The 17525-nt window shown below is 35.4% G+C and overlaps 1 protein-coding gene across 1 annotated transcript; it reads left to right on the top strand.

Annotated features, from left to right (window-relative positions):
• The first annotated feature begins 12562 nt into the window (after nucleotides 1-12562).
• LOC139841160 (uncharacterized) lies at nucleotides 12563-14092 on the top strand. The gene is made up of 4 exons (XM_071831392.1): nucleotides 12563-12673; nucleotides 12769-12948; nucleotides 13371-13486; nucleotides 13579-14092. Exons 1-4 carry the CDS (start codon nucleotides 12563-12565, stop codon nucleotides 14090-14092), a joined length of 921 nt encoding a protein of 306 aa, XP_071687493.1.
• Nucleotides 14093-17525: the final 3433 nt, after the last annotated feature.

Below are 17525 nucleotides of genomic sequence, written 5' to 3'. Positions count from 1 at the left end.
GCCATCCAACAGATCCAATTTGCAGCCCAAGATCATTTCAGTCACCTTCCTTGCTGTCCATATTTATAATTGTTCAGTTGGAGCCGAATTTTACTTTTTATCTATGATCTCGTTCAGAACCTCATGCAACTATAAAAATGAAAGTTGTGGCTCTCTGAATCACAGACGTCTGAGCTTTCAATTCACTTAATTTCGTATTCGTACGAATGAGATATGTCCAAAACTGTGAAGCGAGCACATTGAATAAATCATCAACTTTGCACCTCACTTTGTCATCTTTTTTGTGAAATTACCATGATGACGATAGGCGTAGAAAACCACTAAAGCATATAAAACCGTATGAACGAACAATCACCAATTGTAACGCCATGGCTCCCACTTGCAACCCTGAATCTCTAACTTCCCAAAAACCTCAACCAAGATGTAAACGGTAACAAAGAATCGAACTGTACCAAATGTAAAATGCAACGAGGTATAGAAACCTCGAACCTTATAATATAATCTTCAAAATGAATCAGGAAACAAGTAGAAGCCAAGCACCAATATGAACACATGACAATAGAACCTGGTACACATTACATGCTACACTCTAGTTGTAAAACTAGAAGTGTTATCATCAATTCTTGGGTGGAACTCAGATAAACGAGTGGGTGCCAAGATGGTTATCCACGGGATCAGGACAACGACACACATCAAGTGCCCAAACGACCATTCCAGTGACTCTCGGAAAAGGGTGAACGCTTGAAGGATGGTCGTGGAATTTAAGTCTCACGTGACTTATAATGAGATAGCGGTTTCCCAAAAAAAATTGATCCTGGGGAACACAGGACCTTATGAAAAAAATTTATCAGTTTCAAAAGAATAAACAAGCTAGCTTTTACACTAAACAAGTTTTCCAAAATTTTAGCTTTAAAGGTCATGTGCACTCAAAGTCATTCTGGTAATGAACAACCACACGGACAACATACTACCACCGTAGATAAACCTTCTCGGTAATAGAGAAAAATGACGGGGTAGCACTTGTCAATTGTGAGTGTTTAAGTGTCATCCACAGCCAATCAGGTAATGATCAACGACACAGAACAAGTAACAAACCCTAACAAAATCACTCATGTGTTGAAGGAGCAAGATGGGGATGTTACAGGACGGTTTAGAAAGTTCAAGACTTTCTCTTCTTATAGTACTTTTACATCTTAAAAAGACGTTCGTATGAAATGATATAGTTTAGGAAGATGTTATACCAAGTAGAACGAAACTTGAAAGACTTTACTTTCAAGTTTTAAATGAAACAACTTTTAACTCGAAAGACTTTACCTCCTTTTAAACACGACACACGCACACATCCAAAAGTACAAAAACAAAACGCCAAAATTCATGATCCAAAAACCTGTACAACTCAACTCACAAAGATGATACCATTTGCTCAACAAAACAAATACAATTTAGCTTCAAAAAATTCAAAAATTCCCGATTTTTTAAAAAATTGCCTCAAAAATATAACATACGCCAAGTGTACATAATCTGAATGAATTTATATCGCCCCCCCCCCCCCCCCCCCCCCCCCGAGGTCATGTAATGCCCTCATTACATGAATGAGATAAAACCAATGTTAATTCATGATGAAAATAGTGTAAGGAGATACTTATAGCCGGATATAGAGCTTAGAATCACGAAATGGAGTAATAGACCGGCATGTACTAAATGTCATCCCTCAAATCCTACCACAAAATAATCATCATTGATGTATCTGTCATGAATATACAAAAACAAAAACACAAAAAGGAAAATATTTTTGGGTTTTTGAAAGTTTTTCAAATGTTTTAGGATTTTCTAAAAATTTTCAAAAACGACGTTATACAAACTCTACAAAAACATGTGTATGTTTATTTACTAGTCGTGCACCCGACTCGACCCCCATGATCAGCCTTTAGTGGGGTCTGAATTCCCCCACACTTAGCTGATGGTACGAGAAATCTGTGGAATACATTCCACGAATTAGCAAGGTTAACCAATTATTAACACCTCAGTAAGTAAACATATTATCCAATAATCCGGTTGTCTCTTCCCTTAAACACTTCACACTAACCCGAATATCAAAAGACGCATCACCCTTAAAATCAGCTTGGGACACCCTAATGTACCCCACGTTCATTCTCACATCAAATGGGTCACTATAGACCATCTTCCTCATGTTATACACATTGTGATGTAACTGTAAATTAATCACTCTCCTTAGTTTCAATGTCTTCAAGTGTTGATCCACTATTAATCTCAACTGTGGAACGGGACTCAACCTCTGACTTCAATTCCTTCTGTTCCTTAGTTGTAGGGTTATAATTATTAGCCATGGAGTCGTCCAATAATCCTTCTTCATTAATCATGGCAATCTCTTCCTCACCATAAACTGAACAAGTATACAAATCTTGCAATTCTGGAAATTCCATCAACAACTCAAAATGTGTGTCTATACGGATAGGCTCTTGATCAACTTCATTCATCATTAAATCACCCTCAATATCCGTACACTCTTGCTCACTCGGAGGGTGAACCAACATATGTGATATGTTGCTCATTTGATGTTCTATATTCTGAGTGGATATCTCCAGACCTCTAATCATTTGTGCATGCAACTCACTGCTTTGTGTATGCAGATCATTACTTTGTGTTTGAGCGGCCAAAAGCTTAGTCATCAAATCTTCCAATCTGGAATTCGTCTCCTCGACCTGTTTATGTAGTGGCTGCTATTGATAGTATCCATAACTAAACTCCGTATATGAATAGCTGAACGTATGATCACCCATTATCCTGTAACTTACAAAAACTTGAAAAGAATAAAAGCACCGACACAATACAAAATAAAAACTAAAAATAAAACAAATCACAACGAATCACAAACTAAAAAGAAAAGCACACAAGACTCAAATAATCACAAATAGCAAGCAGTCTCAAATTAACACACAACTGTCCCCGGCAGCGGCGCCAAAAACTTGATGTGTAAAATCACGTCTATTATATATAGTTGGAAAATACCGGTTATTAGATTTAAACACACTCACGGGCAGTGTACCCAATCGTGTAATAGTATAGAAAATGGTAAAATCCAAGTGCCGATCCAAGGACAGTTTAACGCAATTCTTATTTAACTAGAAGTCATTAACTAAAAAATGAAATAAAAGAAAGTACGAATAATTGTTTTGGCTATTTGACGATTAGCCAAATCAGAAACAGTTACAAACTTAAAGACAATATTTTTGTTTTTCTATATTAATAAAACGAAATAAAGATAGATTTAAACATATGATAGAAAATATGTCTACCTAGGCTTTCTTCACTAATGTTGGATGTTTAAGATTAAGTCCTGATCAATTAACACACATATGCAATTTAACTCACCGGTTTACCAAGAGCTCTCTTGAGTAAACACAACAATCAAGATTACCCAATGCAGGGTTCCCTGTCACTGAAGACCTCTAAACTGCGGCATATCAAATTGACTGACTCCAAAACATGAACTGTGCCCCAAGGTTCCCTAAAATCAACAATCGTGCCAACGTTCGTTGTACACGATCAACCCCTATGTCTACTAAGAAACAAATAAATTCATCCCCTTGGTCCAGATAATGCTCAATTACCCAACCATAGTAACCACCTGAAATAACTATGACAGACTATAATAAACGTCACTGAATTAGACAACCACAATCAATCAAATAGAATAGGATTAAACAATTGAAAATATATGCAATAGACTCCAACGAGTGTTCACTCAATTAGACAATCACATAAACCAATCAATTTGCATAAAAGTATCCACAAGAATTCTCATGTGTTCAAAAAATAAGTCATCATACATATGATAATCAATCAATAAAAATTACACCCAACATAGTATTTAGCCTAGATGAACATAAAAAAAAAACTAGCCCATAGTATGGATTGAACACATACACAATTTTATATAGTACAAATAATTAATCATTCGCATATACACAAATAATTTAATTAAAGTAACAATAATAAATAAGTTGTTAAAATAATCCACACATGAGTTAAACTAAAGTAGAAATGAAAGGCAAAAACTAAACCAACTGTTGGCGACTACTGATTGTTCGATCAGAAATGAGTCCACCATAGTAAGTATCTCAAAGTTGTGAGTTTTGGCCTCCCAAGGTAATTAATGCTAGCTTTCACCAGTACTCCTCTTTTGTTCCTTCTTCCTGTTGACTCATGAACAAACACACCCTCTCTATTGTTCTTGCACGAGATCAGCCAACAACAACCAATAAACAACCAGGTCACTTAATGTATCGATTGTGATTTAGTTGTGATTTAGTTTTTAGCAGCTTGGCTCATGACGTTGCTGGGGTAGTTTGGTTAGTGCTTGTTTAGTTTTGGTTTTGATTGTGTGAGCCAGATCGTTTAATGTTTGTATCTTTGTTTAGCTCTTTACTTTTCTGAGAAAAGAGCTCGTTTATATAGTTTTTGTTTTTTGTCAAAAAAAACAACCAATAAACAATTAAATAATTTTGTCCTTTTTTTCCATGCTTCTTGTTTGTGTCGACCGGAGATAACCCCAACAGTGGGGCCAATTGGCTAATCGGCTGCCACAAGCCGCAGTTCACCAAACCCCAAAAATACCTCACGGCACAAAAATAATCATTTTTATTTTATAATCATAATAATAATACAATAGGGCTAGGCCTAATGAAAGCCCAAGATTGAAAGTCCATACTTATACTTGGGCCATCCAACAGTTCCAATTGCATTCCAAGATCATTTCAGTTACCTTCTTTGTTGTCCAAATTTATAATTGTGCAGTTCGAGCCGACTTTTACTCTTATTATCTATGATCTCATTCAGAATATCATGCAACTATAAATACGAAAGTTGTAGCTCTCTGAAACGGACGTCTGGGATTTTAATTCACTTAATTTTGTATCCGTATGAATGAGATATGTCCAAAACTGTGAAGCGCACACATTGAATAAATCATCAACTTTGCACCTCGCTTTGTCATCTTTTTGTGAAATTACCATGATGACGATTAGGCGTAGAAAATCACTCGAAATCTTCAAAATTCCTCACGAAGTACTTCTTGAAATGAATATACCCATCACATAAATAACCATCAAAAAGTCTTCAAACTAGCACAAAACTACTAAAAACGAGACCGATATTGCGCTAATAAACGTGTACGATTTGAGCAATATCACTTACCAAAATTAAAAATAATAAAACCTAAAAATTAGGAAAATTGAAAATCTTTTTGGTGATTTATTATAACATAATTTACACTTATTATACACATGAGTCTGACCTCTAAAAAATAATCTAAATGACGTCAGTCAGACCTAAAAAAATATATTTTAGACTCGGATGCCATGTTCAGTGGACAATAATTTAGGGGATGAATTTACCATTTCTAATTGTCCAAGAAGATAAAAATTCCTCTCTTCACAGAGAGGCTTGGTGAATATTAGCCAATTGATCATTTGTATCTACAAACTTGAGTATCACCTTGCCTTTCTCCACACAATATTCGCTGAAATGATGTCTCATCTCTATATGTTTAGTTTTGGAGTGAAAGACTGGATTTTCAGTGATGGAAATTGCACTTTCATTATCACACAGACGGGAGTTTTGGAAATTTCCACATCATAGTCTGCAAGATGATGTTTTATCCATTAAAATCGTGCACAACAACTCCCAGCAGCAATATACTCAGCTTCCGAAGTTGAAGTATCAATTGAGTTTTGATTTATGCTTGACCAACTTACTAGCTTTCCTTCTAACAATTGAAATCCACCATAAGTGCTTTTTCTGTCTAACTTACAACCTGCATAGTCTGCATCTGAGAAATCAATTAGATCAAATCCCGAGCCCTTGGGACACCAAAGACCCAGGTTAGGGGTACCTTTTAAGTACCTACAGATTATTTTTACGAGTTTATAATGAGCTGCTTTTGGGTCAGTTGGGTCAGTCTAATATCTTGCACATAAACATGTAGAGAACATTATATTTGGTCTACTTGTAGTTAGGTATAACAAACATCCAATCGTGCATCAGTAGGTTGTTTGACAAGTTTGTTTCCCAGTCATCTTTACTCAACTGTTCAGAAACACTCATAAGAGTTTACAACAGAGAACAGTTTCTAAAACCATATATAACAATTAAATCAGCAACATAATTACTTTGATAAATAAAAATACCTTCGTGACTTTCATTAACTAGTAATCTGAAAAAGTGATTTAAAGTGCACAAGTTGCTCATTTTATACTGTTTTGACATAGTGTCAGAAAACCATTTTCCCAAATTTAGATTAATAGACCCAAATATAATACCATCCACATAGATTTGAATAAGTAAGACATCACCTCTGTCACTTTTAATGAACAAGGTTTTGTCACTTGATCCCCTGACAAATTTCATTGCCAGAAGAAAAGCTTTTCGAGTATCATACCAAGCTCTGGAGCCTGTTTCAGACGATACACTGTTTTATCAAGTCTATAGACATATTCATGAATTTCTTATTCACAAAGCGTGGAGGTTGTTTAACATAAACATCCTCTTGCCTGTATCCCTTCCTCTTGCCTGTATCCCTATGAAACCAATCTTTTTTTTTTCTCACAATAACACCATCTTTATTAACCTTGTTTCTAAATACCCACTTTGCCAATTACAGTTTTCCCAATATGTCTTGGCTCCAATGTCCAGACTTCATTTATTTCAAATCGCATAAGCTCTTCAGTCATAGCTTCTGCCCAATCATCATCCTTCAAAGCTTCATCAACCTTCTTGGGTTTAATAATGGATAAGAAAATAGTATAGAAGCAAAATTTTGCAGTTGCTTGATCAGACACAAAAGTCTGAGATGTGGATCCTGCTTTTAGTAAACATGTGTCATCCACTATGTAATCCTTAAGATGTTTTAAAGGATTAATAGTTTTGGTAGATCCTGCTTTTGGTAAACATGTGCCATCCACAATGTAATCTATCTGATTGGAGATCTTCTTCATTTGCTTCAGCTTCATCTTCCACATTGGGTTCACCATTTGGACATTCGGGTGATGAAGGAGTTTCTTCTTCTTCGATACGTTCATATGGCTTAGGAATATCTTCATCTCTAGTGACTGAATCTGGATGTTGAGCTTGTAAATGAGAGCCAGAATCTGAACATATATTTGATAATTCACCAAGCATATTATAATAAGCCTTAACTGACTAATCTATCACCACAGAACTTTCCTCAAAAGTGATGTTGATTGATTCTTCAATATTCATTCTTCTTAGATTACAAGCCCTGTAAGCTTTAGATACTGAAGAATATCCCATGAACATCCCTTTTTCATATTTAGGCTCCATCTTTCCAAGTTGATTTTGATTTAACCAAACATTTGAAAGTAATGAACTATTGGAACCTTCTTGTGATACACCTAATAAGGTGTTTTTCCATGTCTTTTAACTATTAAAGATCTGATTTGAGCATAACATGTTGTACTGATAGCCTCAGCTTAGAATTTAATAGCAACATTTGATTCATAAAGCGTAGTCCTTGCAGCTTGAATTAGAGTTCTTTTCCTTCTCTCAGCTACTCCTTTTTGTTGTGGAGTTCTTACAGCAGCAAAATTTTGACCAATACCAACATCTTCACATTTTTCTATAAGAGTAGCATTTTTTTAACGTTTTCCCATGATCAATTCTACGTTGTTTAACTAATGTGTCCTTTTGATCCCGTTCCTTCCTAATTAAATTGATGATTTCTTTTGGAGCATCATTTTTGACATTGGAGCATCACTTTTGACATTTAAAAAAAAAAATTCTCAAGTGAATATGGTGTATTCATCAACAATCAGCAAAGTATATTTCTTTCCACTTAAACTACCAGTACTTATAAGACCAAAGAGATCCATGTGAAGCATGTGAAGAGGTTCACTGATGGTAGCCGATGTTTTGGAAGAAAATTGAGTTTTAGTTTGCTTTCCCATTACACTGGTTGAACAAGCCTTATCTTTCTTGTAAGTGAGTTGGGGAAGCCCCCCCCCCCCCCCCCCCCCCACAAGATATATCTTTAAAAACTCGTTGATATTCATGAAGTTCAGATGAGAAAGTCTTTTGTGCCATAGCCAGTTTAGCTTAGGAAGAGTTTGTGAGTTCAAACATGTATCAATACTAGTATCAGCATAATCAAGGTATAACAGATATATATTCTGGTGTTTCCATGGAACTAGAGTTGGTCTTCTTTTTGGAATATAGATGATCCCAGCCTTTTTCCTTATCCTAATTTCATTATCTTCATCTCAACTTGACTTACACTGAGCAAAATTGTGCAACAAACCTTCAGCTAGTGCCACCTTATTTAGAGTAACACTTCCAGCATTCATAGTAGCATACACTATAGTATTACCAATAGAGTTATCACCATACCTAACTGATGGACCTTTTTCTTCTAACAAATCCTTCCAGCTACTCTTTGCATCCAGTTATATGCCTTGTGCATCCACTATCCAGATACTATTTGTTTCCTTGCTATACAAGACATACAAACAAATTAGATTTCCTTGGGAAACCACTTGTTAGTGGGTTTTCTTGAAGAGCTTTTAACTTTCAACACATATGATTAGTTATCTATCTAGACAAACTTTTCTTCAAAAGGTTGTTTCCACATATTTTTAACATTTTTCCACATCTTTATTTCAACCATTAATTAAACTTTTTAGAAAAGTTATTATACTTTGGTTTAGACTTAGAATCTGTGCTAGTTATAGACTGTGATCTAGAATTAGATTTACCTTTGAGATATATTTAGCTTCAAAATTTTCTTTGTAAGTTTAGAGATGATCCGAGTCTGAATAGACTCGGATTTAGTCTCTTTGTTTGAAAATTTTCTTTTGTCTGGAATAGATTTGGTCTCAGAGTGGGTTTCACTAGTACTTGCACTTGTTTTAACAGATCTGTTTTGACTCTTGATGATTTGTGCAATTTCATCTTTTTGTTTTGACTCTTGATGATTTGAAGACTTAACTTCTTCCTTTTTATCTTCCATTGATATCCTGACTTCATTGTTAGTATCATTTTTGTCACCAGATATGCTTGAGTCTGAAGTGGATGAGTCTGATGACTCAGATCCATAATCTGAAGTGCTACAGACTTATGTTTCAGACTCAATATACGTAGTTGCAAAAATATATCCTGATTTGGGTCTTACAAAGGCATTAGTTAAAATATTCTTATCACCATCATCAACCAAAAGGTGTTAGGCAATATTTCAATCCTAAACTTCTTAGAGTTTTCTTTAATATCAGAAACTGTATAAGTCTCCAAACTAAATCCAACTCCAAAAATAGCTTTAACATCTGCTGGTATCTGTCAGAATTTTTTCAGAAGAAACACACCAAGATTTTCAAATAGATTCATATTCATCAGCTTTCTTTCTATATTTCTCTTTTCACTATTCACATATAATAGTTGTTTTTTAAAAGTAGTTTTATAAGCATCAAGTTCAACTTTGTAACTACTAATTTCATCAATCCGCAAGTCTTTTTCCTTTACAAGTCTTCGATTTTAGTGATTTATATTCTTTTAAGCTTAACTTAAAATTAAATAGTACATACTAAAACATCCTTTGTTTTTCATTATCAAGATAATGCACAAAGTTCTGTACCTTATAAGCAGTAGACTTATTACAATTTGACTGATTATTCAACTTCTCTGCAACTTTCAGATCAGCTTCAAATTGACTAAAGGTCTTGTCCTTCTCCACAATAGCCATCAAGCACTTGTCTTCTTCTTCATCTGAAGATGAATCTTCATCATTGATCGTACCAAATCCGGATAGCAGATAAGATACAAGTGCAAATCTCAATCACGTTAATAGTGAGCGGTTTGAGTCCTTGAAAGCTCTTCGAATTAACAATAATTACCGGATTCAGAGTCGAGCAGCGAATCCAGTCATGGTCATATTTGGTCAAACTCTTAGAGAGAAAAAGTTCTTCTGTAGAGAGAGAAAGTTCTGCTCTGACAAAGTGATGTAATCTGCCTATCAATGAAATCCAGGTGGCCTATTTATAGGCATAAAAGTCAAAGGTTCTTTGACGTGCCATGTTCTAATTGGTGAGTCAACCCTTATTCTTCGGAATGTTTGACCAGTCAACTCGTATATAGATTTCATCTTTATTCGATGTCCGCGTCTTCACTCCGCAATCTGCTTATGCGTTTGGTTAATTTTTATGCTTTTATTCACGTTTATGGTGTTCGGTTCTTCTTTAAAAATGAATTTTCTATACGCTAATCGAATAGCGTATCATTAATCATCACATGCTTCAGTATACAATGCCTTCTCTGCCTTTTTAAACTTTAATTTCTCACCTTCCTTCTTCAGAGTCATGTACTTTTGTTACTATTTCTTTCCTTTGTTAACAAACTTGTTTGAATCTGAACCTTTGTCTACCTTAGATATGAATTCAGTTGAAATATGACTTATTTTACCACACTTGTAACAAGTAGCCTTTTTATAAACAAAAGTACTCTTTCCTTTGCTTGCAACAGATTTCTTCTTCTCAATCCTCTGACTTAACAATGACATCTGCTCTTCCAATTGCTTTACCTCTTCATCGTTTGAAATACAATCACTTTCCTCATTTGAATCAACATTGCAAGAATAACTTGAAAACAACTCCTTATTCCTTTTAGTTGTAGCTACTAATGCAACATCGAGATCTTTTGCTACTTTATTAGCATTTATCTTCTTCTTCATTTTAGTTTCTTCAAAGTTTGAGAAGATTCCATACAGTCCACTGATCTAAATTTTCACTTTTCACCATGGATGTAATAATAGATTTAAAAGTTTCAGGAAGAACGTCCACAAACTTTTGACAAAGTTGTGGCTGGGTTTTGGTAATACCAACACCTTCCAGATCATTGATCAAGACTTGAAATTCTTGAATGAGATCAAACAATGATCTTTTGGTTTAGCAGCAAAGTTATCATAGCACCTTATGAAGTTCTTTCTCTTTTGAGTTTTGACAATAGTAACCCCTTCAAAATCTTTCAGTAAGATTTTCTACACGGCTTTTGCAGTTTTAGCATGTCCAATCTTTCTCAAGATTGGAACTATGATAACATTACCAATAATACTTTTAATCTTACTATTGAGCCTGAACAAAATAGCATCTTGTTCAGTCCATTTGCTTCTAGCAATTTTCATAAACTCATAAGGTGAGACTTCATTATCATCATCATCATCATCATCAAATATTGGATCTGTCTAGTTCCCACGATTAATGGGTCTTTCAAGAAGAATTCTTTCTACTTCATGATGAATGAATCCTAGATACCAATGTAACTTTAGTTTCGAGGTAGTAAATTTTGTACCATCAAAGATTGGTACTCCTTTTCTAGTCATAACAGGGGTTGCAATTGAGTTAGAGACAGTTTGATTGTGTAAAAGTTGTTCTAGGTAAATTTTGATCGATTAAAGATTATCAATTAAAATTTTATATTTTTTTAACTGTTGTGATACTAGATGTTGGTCTCAATTAAGTGTCCTAGAACGTTAGTATTCAATTAAACAAGATATGAACAATATCATGTGCGGAATAAATTAAATAATACAAGAATTCGATGAATATGTAATCGTAAATATCACAATCGTCAAGATTAATGATGAATGAACGACTTGACATGTAAACTTACATTTGCTATTTATAGACGTCGGATATATAAGAATCATAATTTCACCAAAGTCTAAATGATCTAATTTCCTAACAAACTATTCGATACGTAAGGAAATAAGATAAAATCCTATCATTTCAAATCTTCTACCGGAATTCAGAGATATTCGCTTAGATGAAATTTCTCCATTCTTATCTTTAAAAATCGTCACATGTTATTGATTAAGTATTCAGTTTTGCACTTCGTAAATTCTGGCGGGTTTGTGTTCCTCATAATGTACCAGAGTCTGTGATACCCAGACTCAGACTCTCAGGCTTAGACTAACCAAAATTACTTTTGACTCATCAGATTCTAAACAAAGATTTTTTTTCTAACAGATTAAGAATCCAGAGTAATACCATATGAATGAATTCTATAAGTCGTATGAGTTGGTTACAATGGTTGATAGGGTTGAGAGGATTTGGGGCTAAGTGTGTGAATTCTTGGTGTGTTACAATGTGTATTCTATTCAAGGCTTCTAAAGGTTTAAAGAACTTGTATTTATACTCCATACAAGTTTTCTATACAATCACTAATCATATAATAAACTCATGTCATATAACTAGGATTTCTAACCCTAACACAATGACATTGCAGGTTTGAAAGGGTGGCGGTAATGTATGGTAATGGGATATTACATAATATAAAATGTCGCATAAAAACTAGCATGTTATCACTTGGTACCTGGTATGCAGCTAGATTGTTGTTCACATTTTCTTACCGGTGGTATAAATCTGATAAAGTATCCAAGATCAAATGGAAAACGAAAGAGTTGAGTGTATGTTCCACTCATGTTATAGAACTAAGACAGGACAACTGGCATTCAATCCATATGTGGAATTTTATTAATCATATGCCTGATACTGAGTTTGACATTCTAGTTGAAGAATTGTCAGTCCATAATCAAAAGAACTCTTCAGTTGGTCTCATAATTCAAGGATTTGAATTTCAGCCTTCAAATATGGCAAGTTTCTCTTTTTGATCAACTACAAATCTTGAGTTCAACTTTACTTTTGAGTTGTAGTAATCTCAACTGGTATATTGAATTTTTACTTATAGATGCAGCATGATATCATAGATATGGATAATGATGACGAGGAATACTGGGAGAAAAAGTTGCCAGATGAATGTCAACATTTTATTAAGTTATCTGACGAGCCTTTGAAATACACCACAAAAAAGGAGCTCTACCTCCTCCTTTGTGAGGGTTTCCTTGGTCATCACGGCGAAACTCGATTGGTAATTTATTCCTCGCCTCTTCTTTTTCTATGCTCATGTGCTAGCTGGAATATTTTCACAAGACGTCTCATGTTCAGACCTCACTAGTAGCATATCATGGGTCGGATACTGTCACGAGATAACTCAGTTAGTCCGCATAAGATTAAAAGTTTTATGGCTAATATGTTGAGTAAAAATACTCCCCCTTCACGCTAAGCTTGAAAAAACTGATTTATACGTTTAATCAAAAAGTTCCAAGGTTTTCATTGTTCAGGTTACTCGGGAGGGCGAGTCATTCATTTTGTTCCAAAAGAGAACATCTTATTTATACGTTTATGTTTTAATTCATCTTGTTCCAAAAGAGAACACCTAACTTTCAGTCTCATGAAACACTTGGCTTGCAATATTCGTGATTTAACGTTTTGAAATTATTTGCTTAACAGTGGTTTTTCATCCGCAAATCAGCCCGGGGGATGTGTTCCATGCTACCAGCTAACGATATCCTCGAACAGAATTACTCGGATATAACTTTAAATACACACGCCATATCTGGATCCAGGTTCTCATTACCTGAACTGCAACTAGTATTATGATATAATCGCAAGCTATCTTTATTTGTACTGAAAAAAACCATAAATCATGCATCAACAGGTTCCATGAGGTACTAAAAGTAACACGCACTCCACAACTTAATTTCAAGTGTAGCCTTGAGCCACTCATGTTTGCATCTCACAATATCTATGCATGCTATTTCGTATTTAAATTCCAACACAACCAAACTCTGCCAGGCAAAAGTAGAATCTTAAAGTCACGTTGCATTATAGATGGCATTGATCAAGGTGTAATTTCAGTAGATATGAATTTGTATCCATTCAATATACCAACAATTAAGCAAAAAAATGACGATGGATCAGACAGGTCGTCAAATACGCTAAATACACCGACATGTGATATTGTTGAGATTCAAGAAGATTACATATATGATGAATCTAGTATGATTATTGAAAGAAAGGACGGTTGGATGGAGTTTATGTTGTGCAAACCGTTACATCTGTTACAAGATCACAAGTCACTCCGTGTAGAATTATTCGAAAAAACAGATGAAACTTTCAGCGGAATGGTTATAGAAGGCATTGAGTTTAGACCATTTTCTTATGGTGGCTGAAAGAAGAATTAATCGATTATAGTCTGCACCTTCTTCAAACTATAAAGAGAATATTAACTTGTGATTACAAATAAGCAAAGATGTATAATTATTACTGTAATTTATTGAAGTTATGCAAGGTTTGAGACTATGGATTATGCTATGTGTTCTGCTCCTCCTATTTGTCTTAATTCTGCAAAATTATTTAATATTTTTTTTAACAACAGAATTTTTATTTTTACTTATGCTAATTTTATCGTGGGCAAATTGTCAAAGAAGAGTGTAATGTACAATAGGGCACAGTTGTTGGGATCTGAAGATAATATGAACAAGATTATAAGAAGAAAAGTTGAAAATAGCATGATCCTAACGGAATTTGGGGGGGGAGGGGAGGGGGGGGTGTCACTCTGCAAATTTTGGACAGCAGATTAGATCCGGTGATCATTCCTTTCGCAACCTATTTGAGATGGGATCACCTACTCACGTACCCTCAATCGAGTGTTTTTTGTATTTGTTTTTGCTAACAGCTGATTTAGTTATTTGTCCTTGTTGGTACGATTTTTCGTATAGCGGCTGTAAGGTACCAATAGCTGCTCAGCGTGTGACGTATGATGTTGATTGATGTTTGCCCTCGAGAAATAATCTCTGGAGACCCGGAACACGGATGAGAGATCCGTGGAGTGGCCTCAATCAATCTATCTGGGGATCAATCTGTAATTGATCCGTCTAGCGTATTGCTGCTAAGCGGCTAATGTGCGTTTAGAGTGAGAAAGAACTGTGTGAGAGAGAAAGTGTATTTCTCTCTGACCGCTCTCTGACTGGAGTTCAGATGTAAAATGTGGTGACCCAGGTTGTCTATTTATAGGCGCAGAATGTCCGAAATTCTCGGGATACACGTGTCAATTACTGAGTGGTTCTGTTACACGAAATATCCGGATGGTCGACGGCGTGTGCTGATGTGGCTGCGTGCCATTCATGCGCTGAGTTAAAGGGCTTAAGCATAGAAGCTCCCTGCAGGGCTTAGGCTTGACGTTGGGCGGCCTGCTGAACGTTGGGCGGCAAATAATGAAAACTGCCAAATTTCGTTATCTTTTGTGTTGTTTGATCCATTTTTCTGTATAAAATGGTGTTTTTATGCGTGTATCCCCTAGGATACACCATTAAGTCCCCCCAGTTTAATGTCTTTATTTTTGCAAAAAATAAAGTCATTAAACTAAAAAATAAATGATGCCTTTTTCCTCGGGAACAAGAACCTACTGTAGCCAACCTTTTCTCTGCCATGTCACTTACTTTTTGATCATTGTCTGCAAAAAACACCCGTTTTTTATTTTGAATTTTTTGTTTTCAATTAAATTTACTTTCCCGCATATTTACTCATTCGACACGTGGCATCATATTATCCCTACGATTAACCGCCAACTGTTCCTCTTCCGCTCTCTATTTATGATGCAGATTTTTCTGTTTTGTATTTACTTCTCTTCGAATTAACTTCTCTTCATCTACCTTAAATTCTTTATTAGGAAATTCTTTCTTAATTACGCAATCAATGGCTATCTTTAATGTTGAAGATATTCCAAGCAGGATTTCATCGACCTATCTCGATCGTGTCAGAATCACCTTTCCCAAATTTTTTGGTGCCAATGCTGTTCTTCCTGGTCCTCACGATTGTGCATCTCGCCCTCCTTCTGGAAAAGTAGCTATTTATGGTCGTGCTTTATATTTTTCTCACCTTCATGTTCCTTTTACAAAGTTTTATTTAGACGTTTGCTGCTTCTATTGCGTTAGTGTTGGACAATTTGAGCCTATGTTCATTCGTAAAATTATGCTTTTCGAGATGTATTGTATGGCTCGGACCTTCTGTACACCTTTTTTCTTATCTTGCAACCATAAAGCCTTATGATAAAGGATGGTTTTGTATTACTCTGGATGGATTTTTCCTTAATTCCGGTGACACAAATGAGGACTGGCAGAGCACTTTCTTCTTTGTAAATAGTGAAGTTATTCCCAACGATTGTCTGAAAGCTCGTTATTGGCGCACATCACTTGATCCTCCCAAAGTTATTCATCCAAGGATATCTTCTAAGGAACAAAAGTTATTAAATGCAATGAAAAAAGAAAGAATTCCAAACCGACGATACCCAGAACATATGCTTTCTTTATGCTCCCTTAATGCTGAATGGGATGCAGAAACTTGTGGTCGTACCATTGTTATGTTAAAAAACAAAGGTATATTCTGATTATAAGTTATTCATTTAGTTTTATCATCTGTGTAGTAATTGTTATATGTTGTTCTTTTAGTGATTACTCCGCTCGCCGCCTTGCGTTATACCAAGTTTAATGAATTACAATTTGTATCTGAAAAATTGGTTGATGAGACACTTGAAAAAAGTCTGTGTGAAAACGAGCTTGGCGATGATGATGATGCTTTAACTCGAGCAAATTCGAGGAAACGTCGTGCTGCTGGTAACCTCTCTTTTGAATCAATAGCGGAAGAAAACCTTTTTTGCTTTTTCCATATGCCTAGCAATGGTGGCTATTATAATGTTGATCCTGATAAATATCCAATATTGAATTGTGATCTTCTTTTCTGGATTGGAAAAACTTTTTGAGTAACAACTGTTATTTTAATTCAGCCATGACATCTGAAGAAGAAGCACAAAGAAGGCTTGCTCTTTCGCCACTCGCTCAACGTAGCAGAATAGGAGAAAGCAGTTCCCAAATTAGTCTTCCTAATTTAGATACTGCTGGTTTGACATCTATTTTGGCTGGTCCTCCTGGTAGTTATGAGGATTTCATGAAGTATCTTGAAGCCATGCTATCTCCTTCACTTATTAATTTCTTTGAGAGCTTATCTGATGGTGATACCCGAAAATGTCAAGCACAAGGCATTATCTGGAATATTGCCTCTGAATTTAATAATCTGAAACGTTTAGAACGCTCTGACCAAGTTCATCGTGACAAACCTGAAAAAATTGAGAAAGATGCAGAGGCATTGAAAGCTGCAAAGATTGAGTTGGAAGCTGCTGTTGCTACAAAGAATGCAGCTGAGGCTCGTTATGTTGAAATGGCAACAAAAGAGAAATGGTATCTTCATAAGATTGATACATTAACTCAGTCTGAAACAGCATTGAAGGAACAACTGGAGCTAAGCAAGGGTGAGACCAATCGACTTATTACAGGTGTGCCGAAGATTGTAAAGAAAGCTTTTGCCTCTGAGAAATTAACTAAGTCGTTTGATGAATTTATAACCGTTGCGCTGGAAGCTGAACGGATAAGGTTTCTGGATACCCTGAAGAAGGATCTGCCTGATTTTCCAAAATCTTTGCATGAATCGCTCGTATCACAGTTGAAACCTGATGCAGAAGATAGGCTTAAAGTGATAAGCGAGCAGACAGAACATCTGTCATTTCCTGAGTTAGAAAGTTTGTGTAATAATGCTGCTACATCGGTAGAT

Source organism: Rutidosis leptorrhynchoides, chromosome 4 (genome assembly GCF_046630445.1).
Source record: "Rutidosis leptorrhynchoides isolate AG116_Rl617_1_P2 chromosome 4, CSIRO_AGI_Rlap_v1, whole genome shotgun sequence".
NCBI classification, from domain to species: Eukaryota; Viridiplantae; Streptophyta; class Magnoliopsida; order Asterales; family Asteraceae; genus Rutidosis; species Rutidosis leptorrhynchoides.
The sequence above is the reverse complement of the archived record's forward strand: the minus strand, read 5'-3'. Positions and strand labels throughout refer to the sequence as shown.

What these genes read in the sequence shown, in the direction of transcription:
- LOC139841160 (XM_071831392.1), top strand. Translation starts at nt 12,563, where the DNA reads ATGCCTGATACTGAGTTTGACATTCTAGTTGAAGAATTGTCAGTCCAT. An exon ending in AATTTCAGCCTTCAAATATG is followed by an intron (nt 12,674 to 12,768) that starts GCAAGTTTCTCT and finishes TTTTACTTATAG; the next exon opens with ATGCAGCATGATATCATAGA. An exon ending in CACGCCATATCTGGATCCAG is followed by an intron (nt 13,487 to 13,578) that starts GTTCTCATTACC and finishes ATGCATCAACAG; the next exon opens with GTTCCATGAGGTACTAAAAG.